This window comes from Colobus angolensis, unplaced genomic scaffold (assembly GCF_000951035.1).
Source record: "Colobus angolensis palliatus isolate OR3802 unplaced genomic scaffold, Cang.pa_1.0 Scaffold58, whole genome shotgun sequence".
NCBI lineage: Eukaryota > Metazoa > Chordata > Mammalia > Primates > Cercopithecidae > Colobus > Colobus angolensis.
This window is the reverse complement of record NW_012119376.1, coordinates 1,459,120-1,477,188: the sequence shown is the minus strand read 5'-3', so window position 1 is coordinate 1,477,188 and position 18,069 is coordinate 1,459,120. Positions and strand designations below refer to the sequence as shown.

Below are 18,069 nucleotides of genomic sequence, written 5' to 3'. Positions count from 1 at the left end.
CAGCTAGGTTACTGGTTTATGTATTGCTATGCTATATGTTTTGTTATTATTTTAGAGTGTACTTCTACTTTAAAAAAAAAATGTGAAACAGCATAAGGCAGGTCCTTCAGGAAGTTTTTCAGAAAAAGGCATTGTTATAGGAGATGACAGCTCCATGGGTATTATTGCCCCTGAAAACCTTCTAAGCAGGACAAGATGTGGAGATGGAAGACAGTGACACTGATGATCCTGATCCCATGTAGGCCTAGGCTAATGTGTGTGTTTCTGTAAAAGTAAAAAGTTAAAAACTTTAAAAATAGAAAAAAGCTTATAGAATAAGAATATAAAGAAAAAATATTTTTGTACATTTGCACAATGAGTTTATGTTTTAAGCTAAGTTATTACAAAAGAGCCAAAAAGGTTTTAAAAATTAAAAACTGTGTAAAGTTACAGTAAGCTTATGTTAATTTGTAATTGAAGAAAGAAAAACATTTTTTATAAATGTAGTGTAGCCTAAGCATACAGTATTTATAAAGTCTGGTAGTGTTCAGTAATGTCCTAGGCCTTCACATTCACTCGCCATTCACTCACTAACTCACCCAGAGCAACTTCCAGTCCTGTAAACTCCATTCAGAGTAAGTGCCCTGTATAGGTGCACCATTTATTTTACAGTATATTTACTGTACCTTTTCTATGTTTCCGTATGTTTAGATACACAAATACCACTGTGTTACTATTGCCTACAGTATTCAGTAACATGCTGTATATGTCTGTAGCCTAGGAGCAATAGTCTATACCATACACATTAGGTGTGTAGTAGGCTATGCCATCTAGGATTTTGTAAATATACTCTATGATGTTGGCATTAAAAAAAAAAAAAAAATTGACTAGCAATGCATTTCCCAGAAAATATCCCCATCGTTAAGTGATACATAACTATATAGTCATGTTGAGGGATATGGTTTCAACATAAAATTTTCAGTTCAGTCCATAATACCACCAATTCCTTGCTACTCTAACGTGAAAAAATTCGCACCTCGGAGTCACACATGGAAACAAATCAATGTGAAGAGACTTTAATGGCAAAGTGCACTGGAGAGTTAAAATGGTTACATGGGTAATTTAAGAAAAAATTTAGTGGGAAAAAGGGAAAGAGCTGAATTGCCAAAATAATTTTCTTATCCAATTTTACATTTGCCTTCTCCGTGTGCTACAATTATAGACACCCGATAGTTCCTAGTCTTAGACATAACTTGCAGCATCAGCCACTCTGCTGCACTTTAGATCACATTAGTTAGTGCTAGAGCCCAGCCCCATTTACATGGCATCTGATGAATGGTTAGCTGTGGCAGTTCTACCATAATGCCATTTTGCTCCAAAGAAATCCAGTTAAGTGGCTGTCCATGGCCTAGTAGTTTCACCTGAAATTAAAAACATACATGCAAATGTTTTCAAATTTATCTCTTTATCTCACCCACTTTCTATTGGGAAGGACTCAGTAGTAGTTCAAAAAAATATATAGACAAGAGATTCATTTTTATCTTTATTTAGTGATTCACAATCACTCTTCATCCAATTAATTATATGTATCTTGCCTGTATATTCTTGCTTCTATTTTACTCTCAAGAGGGAAATAAAAGTGTGCAGGGGTTGGGGAAGGAGAATTTTCAAGGCTGAAGGGAGTGTCAGAGTGGAGAAAATGCTAAAGAGAGGATCAGGAGCAGAAAATGGCTCTGGAACCAGAGTCTGCCCAAGTATCTACTCAGTGTTCCCCAGATTTTCTAATAACCTCCACTAATCAATAATACATATATTTGATCAATTATTACTGTATTTTATATCCTTAGTCTTACTATACTAAGCAAATTCAAATAAGTTCTCTACATATTCTAGGGTTATTTTGAACCAAAAACTTTGCTTCTTAGGTGGATCAATACGAAAACAAAACCCAGGAGCTTTTAAATAATGATGTTAATTGGCACCAAAAAGAACATAGATAAAATAAAAATATAATCAGTGTCATACTTGGTCTACTAAGCTGTAATTAAACATTAGATTTGAACTCATCTTCTTTCTACCTCATCAACCACACGTATTAGAAATGAAACGCAGAAATGTGATGCAAGGAGAGCCATATGGACAATTCACCTCCAAAGGGATAATTTATTTAAAAAAATAAGTTATAAACTCTATCAGAATGAACTCAATGCCAGATGTGGTGGTTACAACAGTTAGATTAATCTCTAACTTTCTCCAAAATGTTTTATAAACATAAAATAGTAGAGTCATGACATCTTGTATTCAGATATGTTCTGGGGTGGGGTGTCAGGGAAAGCATCCAAATTCTAGTTTTACGAGAAGAATTGTTTTGGATGCATGCAATGAACTTGAACAACATAGAATGACTGTAAAGAATAATGTCTATTTTACAGTGATATGCATAGAGATACTGTAGCTGCTTTATCAGCTTAGTTTTCTGGGAAACAAAAAGTTTCAAAGATTTTGACCAAACACTGTCATTGGTGAAATTCATTTTATTTTATTTTATTTTATTTTATTTTATTTTATTTTATTTTATTTTATTTATTTATTTATTTTTTCAGAGACAGGCTGAAGTGGTGCACTCATAGCTCACTGTAGTCTTGACCTACTGGGTTCAAGCAATCCTCCTGCCTGAGCCTCCTGAGTAACTAGGACTACAGATGCGTGCCACCATGCCCAGCTAGCTTTCAAAAAAACTTTTTGTAAAGAGGGGTCTTGCTATGTTGCCCAGGTTAGTCTCAAACTTCTGGCCTCAAGACATCCACCTGCCTCAGCTTCCCAAAGTGCTGGAATTACAGTGTGAGCCTCAATGCTTGGCTGGAGCTCATTTATAATTACTTTTATGAGGTATAAGAGAAACAGATATAAGGCTCCCCTTAAAGTTAAAAGTTATGTTTGCATCAAGGTGTTCTAATCAGCAATTTAAAGGAACAAGGTAAAATTCCCTCTTACCTCTGTTGCCCCCAGAATAGCTTTGGGCTGGCCAAGGAACAGCTGTCCTGATGTGGGCCATTTAAGAAAAATGGCATATACCAATTTTTCTTCAGGCTTGAATGTGTACCTGGTTAAAAGAAAAAGATAAAAAGCATAGTAACAAGTTACATCCCATGTTTCTCATTATTTATGGATCAGGAACGATCTGGAATTTTTTTACAGAGATACTTCCACAGTGTCACCATTAATAGAAGGGAGGGAAAAATAGCCCCATGTTGGTATAAAAAAGCACCTTCCTCCCCCAAGACCAAAAGGAAGTTCTTGGAAGACAAAGATTTTCCTGAGATAGCATTCCTCTTCATCAGACTGCTCTCATGGATCTGAAAAGGGGAGGCAGATGAGCTAAGGGGGCAGGATTCAAGAGCTTCATGGCTTTTCATGTGTTATTCAAATTTTTATATCCATTCATTCATTCAACAAGACAAGATATGCATTTGTCAATTCTGTGCCTAATACTGTGCTCAGTGTTAGGGTTACAATAAAAAACAAAACACACATAGTTCTTACGGAGCTTAGACTAGAGTGGGGAAGGCAAACACTAAATAATCACACAAATAATATGAAAGTGTGAGTTCTGATAAGCACTATGAAAGAAAAGGAAATTGAGAGATTGTAACAAAAGGATCTCTTTAGATTAGAACATCAGAAAGAAGCCTCACCAAGAACATGACATTTAATCTGAGACTTAAAGGATGAATGGGAACAAAGAAGAAGGTAAGGGAAGTATGCTGTAGACAAAAAACAAAAAAAAAAAAACGGAATTCATTTATTTATTCAACTACTCAACAAATACTTATTGAAATCTTAAAATGCTAGACACTGTTTTAGAGCTATATACAGCATTGAACAAAGTCCTTGTCCTCATGGGGCTTACATTCCAGTGGGAGAAATTAGAATGAACAAATATATCAGGTGTTGATTAAATGCTATGGAGAAAACAAACCAGGTAAGAAGAACAGGGCATGTTAGGTAGGAAAGGAGAGGCCTGGGAGTGTTATTTTAAGTAGAATAGTCAGGGAAGACCTCTTAGAGGTAGCATGGAAGAGAACCATGCGAGTGCCATAGGAGTGCCACAGGAGAGTCTGGAGAAAGCCTTCAGACAGAATGTCAAGTGCAGGAGCCCCAGTGCAAGTGTGCTCTGCCTGTTGATGCAATAGCAAGGAAGGCAGAGTGGCTGAAGGAGAGGAAGTGGGGGAGGGTGATGGCAGATAAGATCAAAGAGGCAATAAGGAGCCAGATTTTGTAGGCCCTTGTAAGCATCTATGGGACCTGGCCTTCTCTCTGAGACTGGAAGCCATTGGAGAAATGTGAGCATGGGACTGGCATTATTATTTAAAAGTATACTCTAATTGCTTTGTGGTGAATAGGTTAAAGGGTGGAAATAGAGACCTGTTAAGAAGCTACTGAAATAATCCAGACAGGGACAAGACAATGGAAACTAAAACGATGAGGGTTGCCACAGAGAGGATGAGAAGTGGTCAGATTCTGAATATATTTCAAAGATAGAGGATGATATCTGCTAATGAGTTGGCCGTGACTATAAAAGAAAGGAAAACTAAGGGTTTCAAGGTTTTAGGCCTGACAACCACCTAAAGGATGAAGCTACTGTTAACTGAGATGGGAAAGACCATGGGTAGAGCTAGTTGATAGCAAAATTTGAAAACTCAGGACTTCAGTTTTGGATGTACAGGTCTAAGATGCTATGCATCCAAGTGGAAATATTGAGTAGGAACTTAATGAGGCTGGAGTTCAGAAAGAGGTCTGCACTGGAAACAGAAATGTGGAAGTCATCAATATGGCATTTAAAGCCATGAAAATGGATAAGATTACCTGGGACATTAAGATAAACACGGTGGCTCATGCCTATAATCCCAGCACTTTGGGAGGCCGAGGAAAGTATATCACCTGAGGTCCAGGAGTTCGAGACCAGCCTGGCCAAACATGGTGAAATCCTGTCTCTACTAAAATTACAAAAAAAATTAGCCAGGCATGGTGGCAGGCACTTGTAATCCCAGCTACTCGGGAGGCTGAGGCAGGAGAATAGCTTGAACCTGGGAGGCAGAGGTTGCAGTGAGCCAAGATCACGCCAGTGCCCTCAAAAAAAAAAAAAAAAGAAGAATAGAAATCTGAAGACTAAACCTCAGGGCACTTCAAGATTTAGAGGTTGGAAAAATGAGATGAAATCAGCAGAGGAACTAACTAAGAAGGAAGAGCCAACAGGTACAGTGAACACCAGGAGAGACAGTGATCAACTGAGGCAGACGCTGCCAGTAAGTTAAGAAAATGAGCACTGGGGACTCATCACTGGAATTGGAAAGGCAGAGGTTATTGTGGACCTTGAGAAGAGCAATCCTGGAGTGTGGGAGTGGAAGCTCGACCAGAGTGGGTTCAAGAGAAAAACTGTAGCAAGGAATTGGAGATAGCAAGTGAAAATTCTTTCAACATGTTTTACTACAAAGGAAAGGAGAGAAATGGGAAGGTAGCTAGAAATACAAGTGAAATTGAGTGAAAGGGGAGAATTGCTGTAACAATCCTTGGGTGGATGATTTGCAATGGGATCAGGACACAAGGGTTGACCTTAAAACCGAAGGTGAGATAATTCTACATTGTATGTGTCTGGGTGCATGTGTGTGTGTTTCCATAGTTACAGTTAGCTGTCCAGGAGCAGGCATAGAATAAGTAGATCTTAATTTAAAGTTGATGTTCTGTCAAGTGAGTATGGCAGAGGGAACGAGAGTTCAGGAGTTGGGTGTATGCAATAGATTAGTTACAGTGACGGGCCACAGAATCTGTTCTGGATAAGGAAAAAGACAGACAGAGAAAAGATGATAGGACTAAAAGATAGTATAATCCCTGGATTATAGATCCCTTTGGAAGCCAAAGTGCTGTGTGGAGTGAGCCGAAATATAAGAAGTCGTAGGTAGATGGCAGAATGCTTCAAACTGGAGCCATGGAAGGGGTGCAGTTATTGGTAATGCAAAGTCTAAAGTATGATTATAAAAAAAGGGAAATTAAGGACACCAAGGCCTTTGGCCTGACAACCACCTAAAGGATAAAGCTGCCATTAACTGAGATGGGGAAGACCATGAGTGGAGCTAGTCTACAGCAAAATTTTAAAACTCAGGACTTCAGCTGTGGACATACAGGTCTAAGATGCTATGCATCCAAGTGGAAGTGTTGAGTAAGAAGTTCGACTTTGCATTACCAATATGACCTTGTATATTGATAATGCAAAGGAACAGGTAACAAAGGTCAAGCAGACAAGATCCTTAGAAGACAGGAAGTGCAGGTAATTAGAACTGTGAATAGAAATTAAAATTACTAAGAATTATGTGAAGAGTAGTTCTGGGGACAGGGACAGCAAGCCAGGGCTACTCTCTCAAAGGATTTAAAGAGTTGACCTGGGAGTCTGTAGATGACTGCAAGAAGATGGGCACGATGAACCCCGGGGGAAGAGGCTCCTATGGTGAGGAGGGAGAGCAGAAACACTCAGCGTTGGGGAAGTTGGTAGGAGCCAGACTCACAGCTTTATAAGCCACATTAAATATTTAGCTTTTATGTTTACTTATTGAAATAAACGCAATGGAATAATGGTTAATGGTTGTCCTAGATCAGATGCCCTCGTATTCAAATGTCAGTACAGAAGCAAATTCCAAAACCAGATTTGCACTATCCTCTGTCACATGAGAGCTTGGTATTGAGTTCTCATTATGGCTTCTCCCAGATCAACATTTTAAAACTCCACAATTATTTGCTCTGTCCAGATTGCCTTACTTCATTTTATTCAGTGGGTTAATGTTTTAAGTCATAAGTCAAGTAGATTGAAGAACAATTAGTCTAATTTTTCGGTTCCTATTTGATCAGGCAACTGAAAGTGAATTTTTAGAACTTCACCAATACTCCTCTTATTTTATATATGTTAAGAAACCATATCAGAAATTGTCATATTTGTGGAATCTGATTCAGGAACTCACTGACACACAGAACCTCCCCAAACTCAGAGAGAAGTATCTTCCCAGAACCCTCCCTATTTTGACTCATTTTTAATCTAACATTTTCTCTGCCTTTGGGTACCTTTGTTTGCTAATTTCATGGGATGCAACACCTGCAAAAGTTAGAATTTACGGAACTGATTAAACAGTAGTCTCTGTTTTAGACTAACCATTCGCATTTTTTCATTGGTCTGAACGGCTTACAATTTTTCTAAAAGCTGAGTACTTTCAGCCAAAATTTGTCCACCACTGGGAGATACCTAGAAATGATGTAAGCTTAATCCGATAAACAATAAATGTTCAAAAACATGCAAATTATTCCTCTTCTCTTTATATTAGAGTAAGCTAAGTTTGGAAAGTGCTTTGTATATGTAGGAATTCATCCAATGTCTCTTTTTATCCTACTCTTCTTTATATGTCTGATAAATTGTAAATCTCTTCATTTATAAAAGAGTACTTGGTAACAAGAATGACTTACCACACATCTGGGGTGACAGTGTCATTCTGGGATCGCCAGGTATGGGTTTCATAAATAGCTTCTCCATTGACTTTTAGCCAGGACCCCATTTGCCTCAGTCTCTCCTCAAAAACTACAGAAATGGTGCCATCTAGTGTAGGCCCAATATTCATCAAAAGATTTCCTCCACATGAAACTGTTTCTACAAGTTGCTAAAAAATGAAGAATAAATGTTTTTAGATAAATAAAATAATTCCATCTTTAATGTGCTAACATGTTGCATTTATATATTTATACATGTATATATAGTCACTACCTAGAAGAACAAACACAGGATAGAACAATGTCCTATATTTATAGGCCATTGAGCTATATAAGAAATAAATCCTATATGATCACACTATTAAGAATATTATGTTAATAGTCACCAGACATTTTACTGTACCTTCACCAATTCTCCAATTGTAAGATAGTCAGAGATTCCAGCTTCCCTCCTATAGCCCCAGGACAGTTTGTCTATTGTCATGCAGTTTTCCCATTTATGTGGCAAAAGATGTCCTGGGTTATAACGATCACTGCAGGTATAGAAGCCACCGTGCTTACAGATGCTACCAGCTCCCCAGCGATCATTGGTGACTACTGTGTCTCGAACTGGGCTGAAATGAAACATACAGTTTTTTAAAACAAAAGGTATAAGCTTTTTATACAAAAAGAAATGTCACTGAAAAGACTTGTAATTGAAACATAATTCTGAAAAGGGACCATGGCATAGTACAGTGGAAAGCCCATGGTTTTGAAGTCAAACAGACCTGGGTTGATTGGAGTTCTGACTTTGTCACTTTCTAGCTCCCAGATCTAGAGCAAGTTACCTGAGTCCTCTGAATAATGAATTTCCTCATCTATGATTAGAACAAAAATAAGTTATGTAAAACATTTAGCCTGGTACCCAGCACATATAGCACTCATAAGAGTATTATGATTATTTTAAGCTCCCTTCTCTATTGTAAATGATAGCCAAAACTGAATTTATACCCAAGACACTTTTCAATGATTCAGTGATCTCATACATGTAGTCTAGCCTTTCTCTTTCTCTTACCATTGTGCCTAATATTGAAAAATCTCAGAAAATTCAACTGTTGATGTCATGTGAAATATCCCCACAATGTTACTTATCATAGCACGTGGCACATTTTAGCGGGAAATCCACACCACATAGAGGGGACAGTTTTGAGTCACAAAGTGAAGTGATAGCTCCCCATCTTTTCCCTTGGAAGGAGTACCTGGACACACTGCTGTTTTCAGTATCAAGAGTTCTTCAGAATATTTGTATTTGTGCCCTTTGTGGGCCCAGGAAGTGCAAGCAGAAGGTTGCCTGACTTAATAGCACAATACCCAGTGCTTTCTAGTGTACGTACAAATTTTGTCCATATAGTTTAAGCCTAATGGAGGAGTTTAATCAGAACTCCCTGTTCTAATAGGGCAGGCTTGAACATAGCAGGAAGCAATAGGAAAAAACTAGAGAAAGGGAAAATGCTGTTGATGAAGGAAAAGAGGAGACAAACAAGGGTGACATTGGCTGGGCAGCAACAATGACCAAAAGGTAAGAGGAGAAAAAGAAGCAGTCAGAGGGATTCGGAAGCATGTGATTGGAAATAGTGATGAAGAAACAGAGTTGTCCCAGAATAGAGGCCATAAAGGATCAGGGTAGGAAAGAAGAAGGGGGGACCCACAAAATTAACACCTTCAAAGTTCCTGATCCTGTGATTTTTAGTCTGATCTCAAAATCAGACCCTTGAGTTGTATTTTACTCCTGATTTATTTACCCTTGATTATATTGAGTAAATACTAATATATCTAATAAGTATTATTTAAAATGATTTTCTCCCCCCATACCACCAATGACTTAAAATGAAATATTTCAAGAGGTGAAGGAATGAAAATGTTAGAAATATATTAGGAATATGGAGGGTAACTGCAGCAATCTCATAGCATACACACCTTTCATTATATAGCCAGGCCAAGAAGCCTGTGCTGTTCCAGTATTGATCCGGCGCTCCTCCATCACCATCCGACCACAGAACCTCAGGCTGATAGTTGTTCACTAACTCATAGAGCTCTGGCAATGTCTTAGAAACTGGAAATTGCCGCTTATGGAATGAACTGGATTCATCCTCAAGGAAGAGCGGATGAAACCATTCAAAAAGGGAATAGTACAGTCCAAAACGCAGGTCAGTTCTGTTCCTAATGGCTACCTCAAGTTCCTTGACAATGTCCCTCTTGGGCCCCTCATCTATGGCATTCCAGTTCCATGAATACTCTGAACCCCACAAGGTAAAACCTAGAAAATTATAGTGAAAACCCTTGTAAGCATGTCTATTGTAGTAAATTTCAACCCACACAAATGCCCAAACAAATCACATAGTACATGCGATGTATAAATACCTGCTCCTACAAATGACTGTTTTATGGCCATTTTTTCATGGCATATATCGTGCTTTTATATGAGAAGTGAGAATTTAAACAAGGTGAGACTGAGGTTTTTAAAAGCAACTTTTGGGGTTTATCACTGTATGGTCTGATCTATTGCCAGTATTTTCCCTCTTAGATTGTAAGGTCCTTGAGGGATCGCATCATGTCTGCAGTGCTCCCTGCTATGTCTTCAGCCAACTGCTAGCACAAGGTATAGCACAAAATAAACAATCAACAATAGCAGCCCACAACTAAAATGGGAACATATCCATGTACCATGCTAAATGATGACTACTACTATTTATTGTGAAGATCCTGAGATGCACTCCTGCAAGATTCTTAGTGTCTTCTAAACCAAAGTTTGAAGTCTACTGCTTAGTTTTAGGATTGTTTATTCTATTATAGTGTGATTCTTAGAACACTGGTGATCCATGTATAGCAAATCTCTTTTAGCCTGATTATTTATTTAACCAGACGGGCAAAAAAACCCTACTATTTCCCAATAGTTCTATAATTTAAAATATATTCACCACATGTAATGTCATCCTACTATAAAATCATAAGCTTGGATCTTCCTCTTTAATAAAATTACCCAAAAGCAAATAGTCTACCAACTATTTTCTTATCTTATAGATAAGAAAAACAATGTATACATTTTTATACATTGAAAACTTTTATACAAACACTTAGAAGTGGTTCATTTTTAACAGGAATTTGCATTTAGATTACTGGTTGTTCTATATAAAAATGTTAGAAGAGATATATAAACTGAAATACTTAAAACATAATAAATATGAAAGCCTCAAAAATTTTATCAGTGCCTACAGACTTAAGTACATTGTTACTATTCCACTAAAATCTAAAAGAATTTTTGAGAATAGACATTTATAAGGTACATTTGGTGAAACATTTTACTCTTGATAAATTAGATCAAGTCTAAGATTGACTCATACTTCGGATTTTTTTTTTTTTTTTTTTGAGACAGGTTCTGGCTCTGTCACCCAGGCTGGAGTTCAGTGGTGTGACCTTGGTTCACTGCATCCTCAACCTCCTGGGTTCAAGTGATCCTCCCACCTCAACGTCTCCAGTAGCTAGGATTACAGGTGTACTCCACTACACCCAGCTAATTTTGTCTAATTTTTCAGAGACAGGATCTCACTTTGCTGCCTAGGCTAGTCTCAAACTCCTGACCTCAAGCAATCCTCCTTCCTTGGCCTCCCAAAGTGTTGGAATTATAGATGTGAGCCACTGCACCTAGCCTTAGATTCATTTTAATAAGCTTTTTAAAACAGCTCACTCTTGTTCTTGTCATGTCTATGGTAAGCTTCAGAGCAGTGTTGATATCTAAAGTCATATTCAAAATTATTCAACTTGACAGGCCCTAATGTCAGTACTCAAACCACATGAGTCTTCATTTGAATATCACCACCATAAGCTCACACAGCGATATTCCTTCCTGAGCTTAGTATGCATTTTCCATAAGCAATGAAAACATCTGACAACATGGGTCCCAGAAAATGTATAAATGTGGGCTACATCATCTCTCCTCACAGTTTGATTAATTTTTATTAAATAAACTCACTATGTATTGTTTTGTGCCATACAGCTTGAGAAAGTTCCTAGACATCAGGAAATCAGCATGTTCTCAAGCAAATACACTTGATAGACATTCATCTCAGCAGGAGAAATATCTACAGGAGAAAATCATGAAGCTACCAGAATGTGGCCAAAGGGAAAAATATCCTATGATCATTCCAGATTTTTTGTGTTGGTTCTCCTCTTCCATTCCCATCCCATCCCTGGAGAAAACAATAAGGCAAAGTTTCTTTTTTTTTTTTTTTTTGAGACAGGATCTCCCTCTGCCACCTAGACTAGAGTGTAGTGGCCCTATCTCTGCTCACTACAGCCTCAAGCAGTCCTCCAACCTAAGCCTCCCGAGTAGCTGGGACTACAGAGACACACCACCATGCTAATTTTTTAGTTTTGTTGGTTTATTTGTTTGTTTTCATAGAGACAGGGTCTCACTATGTTGCCCAGGCTGGTCTCAAACCCCTAAACTCAAATGGTACTCCTTCCTCGGCCTCCCAAAGTTTTGGGATTACAGGCATGAGCAACCACTCCAGTGCAAACTTTTTTATACCAAGGCAAAGATGATCATGCAAAAGAAACTAATGAATTAACAAGCAATTGGAACAAAAACAATTTGTTAATGCTTCCCTGGCCTTACAAATACTGCAGTGGTAATGGGTGGAATCCATTCTATTAAAATAGGACTGCTGTGTGGGGGTTTAGACATTCTTCTACCACCTCTGATTATTCCGGGAACCATTACAGTTCCACAATCCTTTTCCCTCCAGGTGATCTGGGTCACTTTCATCACTATCAGTTCATCCACTATTTGCACAATTTGGCCATCTAAGAGTTGGCTAAAAGTGCAGCCAGGTGTGCCGTAATGATGCAAGACTATAGCAGTATAACCCCCATGATGCATTCACAGGATGCATTACAGAGAAAGGGAAGGAAAGAGTGCAATTCCAATGATGAACTTTGACTTGCAACCCACACTCCCTTCAACAAACAGCTTTATGTAAATCTTGGAAATACTGTTCAAAATACATGTGCCAAAATGTGACCATCTTTCCTCTGTTATGTGGAGGGTATGATCCTTTCTGTATTCCTAACATCTCTCAATTTGGGTTGAAAGTGCAGTCCCTTAGTTGTAAACAAGTGCCAGTCACCACTTATGGTTGCTCCTAAGAGAAAATTAGACTTTGCTTTAGTTTTTTCTTCCAAAAAAACACAATTTTTCATTTCTTAACCATTATCAGCAATTTCCATACGCTGGATTGACTTACCTTCATGATGTTTGGAAGTTAAGACAATGTATTTGGCACCAGAGGCCTGAAAAATATCTGCCCACTGGTTGGCATTAAAAAATTTTGCTGTAAATAGTGGTCCAAAATCTTCATATTTGAAACTAGGAGGGTAATTGTCTTTCATAAATTCCACATACTTCAGTATCTTTTCCTTTTGCCAATACCACCTAAGAGGAGGAAATGAAAGAGTGCATAAACAGCACATACACACACATTTAAAATAACTGCTCCAGCTCCCCTTACCATTTGCCCATCACACAGATACAGTAGGACCCAGATTCTCTTTCTCACTTCCCCATTAGTTTGACGTGGCTTTAAAGAAAGTTTATGCAAACTAAAACCCCTTCTCATTTTCCACCTATCTCCCTGTGATATCCACTCAGCCCATAAACTAGAGCATTCTAGGCAACTCAGCTACCCATTCTTTTTTTTAAGACAGGGTCTCACTCTGTCACTCAGGCTGGAATGCAGTGGTGGAATCATGGCTCACTGCAACCTCGATCTCCTGGGCTCAAGCGATCCTCTCGCCTTAGCCTCCTGAGTAGCTGGGACCGTAGGCACGTGCCACCACACCTGGCTATTTTTTTTTTTTCTTTGTAGAGATGTGGTTTCCATATGTTGCCCAGGCTGGTCTTAAACTCCTGGGCTCAAGCGATCTTCCTGCTTCAGCCTCCCGAAGTGTTAGGATTACAGGCATGAGTCACCATGCCCAGCCCCATTCTCTTTTAATACTTCACTTTTAAATCACATGTAGTATGTGTCTTTACACACTGTCCTTTGTAACATAAGCGACTAGGGCTTCTAAAAGGAAGACTACATGCCTAAAACATAACATGCATCTATTATATTCAGTAGTAGAGAACACTTTGGAGGCACAGGACAGAAAGGGAGGCAAAAGTAAAATTAAGAAGATGCTGTTATTTTAATAAATGGACTCAACCTTCAACAATTACTTGCTATATGCATTCATTCTAAGCAATGGTATATTGACCCTAATCTGTGTAAGCAAGACTTCATGAGGAAAAACACATCTACACATTTTAGATAAACACAGAAATAACTATCCCCATGAAATAGATGCAACCCCCATTTCCGTCCCACCTCCTGCTTTTTCTATCACCATTTCTTTCATATGTGTACTTCTACAGGATAAGCAAATCCATAATCAGCACTGTATTTCCCAAGATGATCAGGAGACTCTTTCTGCTAAGAAGACATAATTGAAGGGCATACTATGTGGCAGGCACACTGTTTGCCTGCCCAAAAGTCATATTTACCTAATTCCCAGCTTCCACTACAGCTACGACAGGGATGTGAGATCCATGCTGGCCAAGGGAACTTGGGGGAAAGCCACACTTCGGGGACTGTGGAAATGGTTTCCCTCCTAATGAAAAGAGATACTGGCCTTCCTGCCTTTGGCCAAGGTTGTGCGAAGTTATGGTGCCTGGCTGCCATCCTGTGACCATGAAGGAACAAGTCCCCAGGCTGAGGATGACAGAAAGAGCCTATGTCTTTGACTTCATCAATGAACCAACTACCTCTAAATTTCCTGTTATGTGAGATAATAAGCCCCTATCATTACACTTTTTACTTGGGTTTAAAATCCTTGAAGCATTTTTATTATTTATTTATTTATTTACTATGATTAATTGATTGGTTGAGACAGGGTCTTGCTCTATCACCCAGGTTGGAGTGCAGTGGCATGAACATACCTCACCACAGCCTTGAACTCCTGGGCTCAAGCAATCCTCCCACCTCACCCTCCTGAGTAGCTGGGACTATGGACATTACCTTTTAAACTGAACTGCAAAAGAGAAACTGTGACATTCAGAAAGTTGAACAAGAATAAGGAATTTCTCCTAGCATCATCTAATTTGAACCTGCACTCTCCCCTACAGTCTAGACTGGAATTTCATGCTCAGAGATGAAAAGAGGCACTTATGGTAAAGAGTTCATCATTTATATTTGGTTTTTAATAGACATTTAGAACAGTCACACATACTCATCTGTACTGTTGATTCCCCAGAAGTCAAATTGAGAGTGAGGAGCAGAGGATATAAAGGGAAACCACAGATGATTAAAGAATCTTCCACAGGGTTAATGCATTTCCAGATCATCAGGAATGTGTTCTCTAGTTTGTTTAGTATGAGAAGTATCTTTATTGTTCTAGGTCAAAACAATCATGGGTTTATTTGTAGAAAATGAAGTTACTCATAGCAAAGAATAAAATGACTCAAAACTAGCTGTTTTATTTTGGCATAGTACTAGTCTCAGTTAACAAATGTCAAATCCTCTACTGGCACCAATATATCTTCACCTAATCTTCATGGTTGAACAAATGATAATATAAGATACAATTTAGGGGGAAGAAAGTGTGTTAATTATGTACCACACTAATCTAAAACATTTCCAAAATAAACTCAAGATTCATTATAGCCCAAAACATGCAAATAAAGATTTGTAACATCTCTTTGAAGTAGCTACGGTTTGGCATAAGAAGAAAGAGTCTCTGTTTTATAAGTTGAATTATTTAAAGTATATGAATAATTCTCCACAGCTTACCCATTTTTATTTTTTACATAAACCGACCTAACAATAAGAAAGGTTACTGGTTTCAGGTAGTCTATCTCTTTGTAATGAAAGGGTTAAAATAGGCTATTCTGGCATATTATTAAAGGTAAAGAAACTCAAAAAATAGCAGGTGCATGAAGAGCACTTTGACCTCTGTGCTGTTTCTTAGGACAGAAGATGAAATTCCAGTATGAAAGGCACTCTATACTGGAAGGAAAGGCAACATCCTAAGCTTCAAAGACAAGAAGTCGAATACTGTAAAGACCTTGCTAAAATTTATTTTTTAAGCCTCCCCACACAATTTAATCATACAATGTCAATTTAATTCTTGGACCCAGCAGAGATCCTAACAGAATGGAGGTGTAATTTTTCTACCCTTACAGTAGAGCACGGTACAGTGTATACTATGTAACGTTAATATAATATATAGTTCATACTCTGTATTGTGTCTACTAAATATAGTATGTTAATTCGGATGTATACTATTTATGTAGTATATAGTTGATTCAAATAAATACTTACTGTTTAATGATTCCCTTATTTTACTTAAGAATATATTATGTGTCCCAAAGTCCTGGAATTACAGGCATGAGCCACCGCGGATCACCTGAGGTCAGGAATTTGAAACCAGCCTGACCAATATGGCGAAACCCCGTCTCTACTAAAAAATACAAAAAATTAGCCAGGCATGGTGGTGTGCGCCTGTAGTCCCAGCTACTCGGGAGGCTGAGGCACCAGAATCGTTTGAACCCGGGCTGCAAAGGTTGCAGTGAGCCGAGATGGTACCACTGCAGTCCAGCCTGGGTGACAGAGTGAGACAACGTCTCAGAAAACAACAACAACAAAAAAGAGTATATTATGTGTATGTATCTATATATGCACACAAAATATTTATATTTTGAAGAACTTAATACTTGTAGCATTTAGTTAGAAAAAACATGTGCAACAGTTTAAGAAATTACATGCACATTTTCACATAGATCTCAAAGTAAAATCTAAAGCACAGATTCTTGTGTAGCCCCTTTCATACGGCAAATGATAACTGGGTTGTGTTGAGTACCATTCTAGAACCTCTTTAAAAAGTTCCTAGAGCCACACATGGGTAACATGTTAACGTTAAGTAGCCAATGGTGTTCAATGAACTCGTTTCACATACTCATGACTATGTTTTAACCATAACTTCATGGCAGAACGACTGTAAATTGGCAGGGAGCAGCAGAGCAACCACGGGCCATTGTGCCTTTGTCACCGCTAGTGGGATGCCCCTGCACAACTGAGGAATGTCTGTAGTAGCTCGATGTTGTAGTGTCATAACTACAGCTTAATATGCGCAACTATGAAGAAGTTGAGGAGTCAAGTGTGTCTGAAAACTCTTACAGTCACACGGAAGAAAAATTCTCTGTTCATCAGCAGAACTTAGGCAAGAAACCACATATTCGACACCCGGAAGTGCGAAACGCAGGTAAAGTAGTGGGAGGTGAAACCGACAAGGGTGCAGGCAGCACCAGGCGGCGAACCGGGCCCGCTGGGTGGTGGCTGGAGGCTGCGGGTGGGGACAAAAGCGTGGCAGAGGAGTCAGAAAGGAACGCACTCACCAGAACCACTCGCTACCGAAGCTGGGTACGGAAAACACGCCCCAGTGGATGAAGATGCCGAACTTGGCCTGGTCAAACCACGCGGGCAGCTGGCGGGCGTCCAGGGACTCCCAGGTGGGGTCGAAGCGCGTGGCGCAGTGGGCAGGGCTCGGCGGCGGCTGCAGCAGCAGCAACAGGAGCAGCGGGAGCGCGAGCCAGCGGAGCTCCCGGGGCCGCATGTCCCCGCGCAGGCCGGCTGTCCTCTCTGCAGGCTCCCGCGGCCTCGCGAGCGCTGTTCTTCCGTTTCTGCTGCTGAGTATGCCGCGCCGCTGTCACCTGACCAAGCCGGTCTTGGAAACCGGCCACCCTTCCCCCTCTGGGGTGGGAGTGGCCACTCTCCTGGGCGTTCCGAATGACCCCAGGAGGGCTGCATCGCTCAGCATAACTAAGGAGGCCAGCATTACCCCCAAAGCCAGCTGCGACGGCTTTGCTAAGGCTCTGTTCGCTTTGAGGGGAAAATATGAGTCTGAGTCAGGGCCCTGTGACCAGCGCCTCTGCCCTCAAGGAGGCACGACCTTGCCAAGAAACTGCCCAAGAGGACAACGCCACCAGCCCGCCCTGGTGGCTGCTCCACACGTCTGAAGCGTGGATGAGAAGGTCAAGGCAGGAAGCTCAGCCGGGTCTCGCCATAATGAAACATGGAAAGCAACCTAGATCATTCTCAGCCTCTGTATCAGCTCCCAAGATCCTGCATGTTAGAACTATGGCTGTCAACCTTGAATTTGTATCAGGTGAAATTCCAAGAGCTTCAGATTCAGCGGTTAGGTTGCGGCCCAAGAATTTGCGTTTCTACCCAGTTCCTAGAAGATTCTGATGTTGGGCTAGGCGCGGTGGCTCACGCCTGTAATTCCAGCACTTTGGGAGGCCGAGGCGGGCAGATCACGAGGTCAGGAAATCGCGACCATCCTGGCTAACAAGGTGAAACCCCGTCTCTACTAAAGATACAAAAAATTAGCCGGGCTTGGTGACGGGCGCCTGTGATCCCAGCTACTCGGGAGGCTGAGGCAGGAGAATCGCTTGAACCTGGGAGGCGGAGGTTGCAGTGAGCCGAGATG

General features: G+C 39.8%; 1 protein-coding gene across 1 annotated transcript; it reads right to left on the bottom strand.

Moving 5' to 3' along the window:
- Positions 1-1,029: 1,029 nt before the first annotated feature.
- FUCA2 (fucosidase, alpha-L- 2, plasma) lies at positions 1,030-17,596 on the bottom strand. Its single transcript, XM_011962035.1, has 7 exons — positions 16,976-17,596; positions 12,789-12,976; positions 9,463-9,802; positions 7,910-8,120; positions 7,486-7,676; positions 2,974-3,082; positions 1,030-1,400 (listed from the first exon to the last, which is right to left on the bottom strand). The coding sequence occupies exons 1-7, from the start codon at positions 17,191-17,193 to the stop codon at positions 1,260-1,262; spliced, it is 1,398 nt and encodes a 465-aa protein (XP_011817425.1). The 5' UTR covers positions 17,194-17,596; the 3' UTR covers positions 1,030-1,259.
- Positions 17,597-18,069: the final 473 nt, after the last annotated feature.